The following is a 6,343-nucleotide window of genomic DNA, read 5'->3' as shown; positions in this document are numbered from 1 at the left end:
GACAAAGACAACGCATCCGTCTGACAAATGCGCTGAGAAAGCAGCAAAGACCAGTTGTACGCTGCTGTTTGCGTCAAATAATCTTTATCTCACAATCCTCCACGTGAGGAGCACTTAAATAAACAGAGATGACACTGCCCAGGTTTGCTTTCTGAGGATGGAAAAGATCACTTACAGTTCAGTTCTGCATTGGACTAAAAAAAATCAGTTCATAAAAGCAAGAACAAGTATGTACATTATGAACAACCAAGAGGAAAACATCATCTTTTCCACTGCAATCATAGTAATTCAATTGGCTACAACAACATGATGTGGCACAAGGAGAGAATTAGTCAAACATCTTTAGCACTGGCAAAATACAACTTCAGATGTTCAAAATTTACTGAATGACAAGAACACTAGCATGTCTGAAGCAATGCAAAAGTACAGATGTACCACTCTTTTCAATACTAGGCTTTTGTTGGAGTGTTTTCGGCAATCATTGGAACCTGCAAATCAAGTAGAAAAACAGATGACATTGTGCATGTTGCGATTCTGCATTTTAGAAAGTAATATTTAGGCCTCAATTCAAGATTTATGCAGATGAATTGAATGCAAAATTTGGAGTTTTAACATAAACTTGATGCATATCTGTGAGTCATACTGTAAATGAATGAAACATACTGTGCAAAAAAACATGGCGTTATTTATTAACTATTTGCATCTATTTCATTTGATGTAAATAATCATTTTTAAATGCATTTATTCAAATCGATTAAAATCAACATAAATATGTTCATTGTGAAAACAATTATATTTATTTAGTTAATATATAAAATAAGTCAAGCAAGATTATGTGGAAGATTATTTCAGGGATTAAAAAAATAAAAAAGGTCATTGTGACTTTTTATCTCACAATTCAGACTCAATTCAATTCTGTGAGAAAAATGTCCGAAATGAGAGGGAGAAAGTCTGAATTGTGAGAAAAAGTTCAGAATTGCGAGATATCAACAAAATGCAAGAAAAAAGATCAGAATTGCTTGGTAAAAGAATTGCAAGAAAAAAAGTCAGAATTGTGATATATAAACGTTGCACTGTAAGAAATAAGTCAGAATTGCGAGATAAAAACCCAGGATTGCGTGAAAAAAGTCAGAATTGCGAGAAAAAAAAGTCAGAATTGAGATATAAACAAAAATTGGAGAAAAAAGTCAGAATTGAGATACAGTATATATGCAGAAATTCAAGAAAAAAAGTCCTATTTGCGAGATACAAACAAAGAATTCCGAGATAAGAATGCAAAATTGTGAGAAAAAAGTCAGAATTGTGAAAAAAAGTCAACTGCAAGAAAAAAGTCAGAATTGAGATATAAACGTAGAAATTCAAGAAAAAGTCAGAATTGTGAAATTTAAACATAGCGTTGTAAGAAAAAAATCAGAATTGCAAGATACAAACACAGAATTGCATAAAAAAAGTCAAAATTTTGACTTTTCAAGAATTAAGATATAAACGCAGAAATTCAAGAAAGAGGTCCGGATTGTGATAAAAAAAAGTCAGAATTGTGAGATAAAAAAAAAACAGAATTGCGATAAAGTCAGAATTGCAAGAAAAAAGTCAGAATTACCATTTTGTTTTATTCGGAAAAGTCAGAACTCAGAGACAAAAATATGATCAGAATTTTGTGGTGGAAAAAACAGAATTTATTTTTATTAATTATAACTCGGAATTGTGGGAAAAAAATTCTAAATTCTGTGATAGAATGTCGCAATTACGTTTATATTTTATTCTGTGGTGGAGACGGGTTTCCATAAGATTCAGTTAGTTAAAATGCATGAGAATGAAACAAATTGAATTGACTTATGATCATTTTATAAACCGTTTAGTTCCATTTATGAATGACTGACAAATATGCATCACATTAAGTTTATTAGTTCGTATATGCATTTTAAATGCAATTCATGAGTTAAATATAAAATTTAGGCCAAAATATTATGTTGAGTATAAGGGCCGGTGGCAAATGCGCAGCACATCCGAGACGAATCGATGTCTCTTTACAAAAGTGAGAATGTAAAGTAAGGTCTGATTGTTGACACACGTTAATGCTAATCGATCACCTCCTCATCAGGCCACATGATCAACAGCAGATCGTCAACCCTGCGTCTATTTACACAAAAAATACTCAATTAAAAATGACAATGTAATGATGAAAGAGGATGAGAGAGTAATCATATAGCTTTGATTCCCGACCCCCACCACCCACCTTTATATAAAAGAAAAATGTTCCCGCAAATATAAACATACCTTTTTTTTTTGCTTTTGTTCTCACTATATTTTCAATGCGACACATTTCAACACACAATGAAGTATTTAAAAAAAAAAAAAAAAAAACTGATACAACGCATTTCTAAACACAAAATAACAACAGCCTACATGTAAAAATATAACTTTTACATCAACAGTTTCAAAATAATGGTACGTTTGCATTTGTTGCATACAATTTACAAATGTCCGTGTGTTTCCCTTTCGCCGAGTTTGACGAGAGCATCGACGAGGGTCCCGGTGACGTTATGAAAAATAGAGTCACGTCTCTCAGAGCGGACGGCGTTCGGGACGTCTCCGCTCGACTTTACAGAATGAAAAATCGATCCCCCGTGAACTCTTTTCCGTCTCTTTATATACTGTATATATTTATACATTTATATATATATCGATTTTCTAATAGATTTGTGTCCACTTTCAGTGTCTCCCGTCCATTTTTTTTCCATTTTCTGACAGAGAAACCAGTACAGACGAAGAATAGAGAGATAAAAAAAGAGAGAAAGCCATTTTTACATGTACAACCACACATTTGTACTACAGCGGCTCAACAACAAGCCTGTATTCGTAAAAGCGGATATCTATAATACAATGATCAATAACGACGGAGACAGGTGGGCGGGGCTGTGGGCGGAGCCACACTGGGATGGACACACCTCCTAATTACATATAGCCATACAGTACATTAAATACAGTTTATCCAAAAAAATACTTTTTTTACCTTTTCACTTTTTTTTTTTAAACTCCAGGTCGTAAAAAACCTGACTGCATAGACCTAATGACTAACACTTCCTATACGCTTGCATCCTAGATAATGTTCTCCTCCAGTTGTGTGATGATATGAGCTCTAAAAGGCACGTTGGTTGAAGTTTCGACATGTTAAAATTGCATCTTCGGGGTCCGGGAGGGCTTCAGGAGAGTCGATGGCTAGAAACAAACGAATAAACGGAGAGAAATGACCTTCCATAGGTGATCGGCTCTTAGACGATCGACCGGAGCAAAAGTTCGTAAAACGAGCCCAAAAACCAATTCCAGAACGGCCTCTGAATGTTCACTGTCGGGATCTGCTGGTTTCAAAAGAACTAAAACAACATTATTGCGAAGGTTTGAAGGGTTTTGTCAAATTCTGCAGCCGAATCCCATCTGGGTCGTTTGATTGACAGCTCCTCTCGTCCCGACTGATTGGGAATTTCCTAATTCTCTTCTTTCGCTTTTCCGTAAGGATTTCCGCGAGGCACAGCTACGAAAGTTCCACAGTGTGGACAGGATTGCCATTGAAATCAGACACCTCCACAACATCATGATATGTTTGAAGAATCGCCCGTCGCTCTTTTTAATTGAGTGTTCGCACATAAAAACGTCTTGTTTTGCAACAGGGAATGCTCGGAGGAAGATATGCACAACGGATCCCACGCGGCTCCCTAATGTACAGGATAAATCCTCACAGACGCGGTCAGGAACGGGAACACGCAGGAGGTGGTCGGTTTGGATGGAAGTTCGTTCGATTGGTTTAGTGATTGTTTGACGGACGTTCAGGGGCAGAAATGATGCTGTCAAAGGAAGTGATCGCTCATCATTTTAATGAATTCTGGCAGCTTTGATCTGAAAGATGGACAGACGGAGACAGGTGTTAACTTATAGTGCAACACTACTGCAAAACACTGCAAAAGCACTTCATATCACCAAAATCAATATTAAAAATGCATTCTGGAGGTCTTTATTATTCATGCCATTTTGGCACATTTTCCCATTTAATTCTTTAATTGCATTTAATAATTCTCTTTACTGTAATGCAGTAATGAAAACTATATTTTATGGACATAATTATAAAATAATATTTATATAATAAAATTATAATAAAATAATTATAATGATTATAAAGATAATAAAGTACTTTCATGTATGAAATGCAGTAATGAAAATCATACTGTGTGGAAATATTATATTATATTATATTATATTATATTATATTATATTATATTATATTATATTATATTATATTATATTTTTTGTAAAAAAAATTTAATTGCTTAATTAAATTTAAAAATTCTCATTATCGTAATGCTAAATATGTTAATAAATAAATTAAAATAATAAAGTACTCACATCAATGTAATACTGTAATGAAAATGATGCTGTATACATACATAATAATTTATATTATATTAAATTATATTACATGTAATATTTTTGATTCTTCAGTTTATTTAAACAGTTCTTATTACTGTAATGCAAAATATGTAAAAATAAAAAAAAATAAAGTACTCTCATAAATGTAATGCAGTAATGAAAATTATGCAATTATGCATTATGTTATATTTTATCACACTTTTATAAATTTTTTAAAAAATATTTATTTTTATAATAACTTGTTTTATCTAATATTTTTGTTAATTTTATAATAATTGCATTGTTTTTGTATTGTTTATTGATCCTTTGTATAAAAACTGTCGGGTCAAACAATAAAGTTATTATAGTATATTATATTAAATTCAATGCAACATAGAAAAATGTTATGACTTGTTTTAGTCTTCATATTGACTATATATATATATATATTTATATATATCTATATACAGTATATATATCCCCCTGTTGATTGTGTAGTAAAATATAATTTGGACATGTTTAATTTTAATTAATTTAATTTTCATGTCTTTAAATAATCACATACTGACACTACAGTGCAGATCTTTCTTCTATTTTTTGTTCTGAACGCCTCTAAAAACAAAATATCTGTTTCCCTACAGAGAATGTTTTCCCTCATCATAAAATCTGTAAATTAAAGGACCTTAATTATAAGTTGTAAACTCATTAAGTGCACATTACAGTCACTTACGCAGAGAACATGAACCTTTGGAACTGCATGTGTCTGTTCACACCCATAATGCAATGTGAACATTGCACTTTTCATGCTTTTACTTGATTTATTTCTGCTTTCACCAACTCCAGCAAACAAACAAACAGTGAGGAATTAAATCAGACAATATAAGACTAAAACAAGTCATGATAATCACAATAAAACAGCATGAAATGGTCAGTGATATTGTGTACATGTACCTTTTAATGTATACAAATATCTTCATTCAGCTTTATGAATTGATTCTATTGTAAATTCTATTGTAAAAGTCAAAATCTCTATGTACACAAATTATAACCCACACTTACGGCCAATCTGTTGTTAAAATGCGCCCATTTTTACATTTTTAGGTTTGTTTTTGTCGCCACCCAAAGAAAACTAGTCGTCTTTGATGAATTAAGTTACGTGGCATGTGACCAATGATTAGAAATTAGAAACGTTCTGCATCACTTTGCCTAATAATTCTGTTTATTGTGCCAGAATGAGTGAGGAAGTGAGTGATTGCAGGATTGATTGTTTTGGGACGTGAACAACAGCAGATCAGTGTAGAGGGAAATATTCTGACCATATACGGGGGTGTGGCTCTTTACATTTGTCCCATGGGATTGGACGCCTCGCCCATGCTGTGGTGACCGCCGGCCAATGAGAGAGGAGCACCGTCCGAAGACACCTTCTCCTCTTCCCGCCTCTTCAGACACGCCGCCTTTGGGTTGAGATTGCGCTCTGGAAGGTGAGGAACACTGATCACACACGGCACTGAACATGTGGCTTGGTGCAGTGCTCACAGTTGCTTTATCTAGCTGATACAGCGCCATCAAGAGGGACAAAAGTGTCACTACGCCAAAATACAGCGAATCTAATCTGGAACACAAAGTGTTTTCTGTATACAGGAGTTAATAATATTCATAATGTTATTTAAAAATAATATTTTTTATTATTATTAAAAGAACTTGTAATATAAAATTATCAACTAAAAAATAAAATTCTATAATATAAAGGTTATAATAATAATAATAATAATAATAATAATAATAATAATAAAATTTTATATTAAATAAAAATACTGCATATCTAATCCAGAAAACCTATATTAATAAACAGAAAATTGTATGCTATATACAAGAGTTATATAATAATAATAATAATAAATACTTAATTAACATAAAAATAATTAATACAATAATTATATTA

General features: G+C 32.5%; 1 protein-coding gene across 10 annotated transcripts in view; it reads right to left on the bottom strand.

The window, feature by feature from the left end:
- Positions 1 to 1,709: 1,709 nt before the first annotated feature.
- Positions 1,710 to 6,343, bottom strand: part of LOC109049766 (transcription factor 4-like) — a 153,864-nt gene continuing 149,230 nt past the window's right edge. For 5 of the 10 annotated variants that reach the window (XM_042778510.1, XM_042778508.1, XM_042778509.1 and 2 more), the window contains 2 exons: positions 5,718 to 5,875; positions 1,710 to 3,894 (listed from right to left, as the gene is read on the bottom strand). In XM_042778510.1, the coding sequence (XP_042634444.1) occupies positions 5,739 to 5,875 (137 nt within the window). In that variant the 3' untranslated portion in view covers positions 1,710 to 3,894; positions 5,718 to 5,738. The remainder of the gene's footprint in view (positions 3,895 to 5,717; positions 5,876 to 6,343) is intronic. The other 5 variants (XM_042778506.1, XM_042778507.1, XM_042778503.1 and 2 more) reach the window with 1 other exon arrangement.

This window comes from Cyprinus carpio, chromosome A21, assembly GCF_018340385.1.
Source record: "Cyprinus carpio isolate SPL01 chromosome A21, ASM1834038v1, whole genome shotgun sequence".
Lineage (NCBI taxonomy): Eukaryota > Metazoa > Chordata > Actinopteri > Cypriniformes > Cyprinidae > Cyprinus > Cyprinus carpio.
Note: the sequence above shows the minus strand (reverse complement) of the source record. Positions and strands in the feature narration are given on the sequence as shown.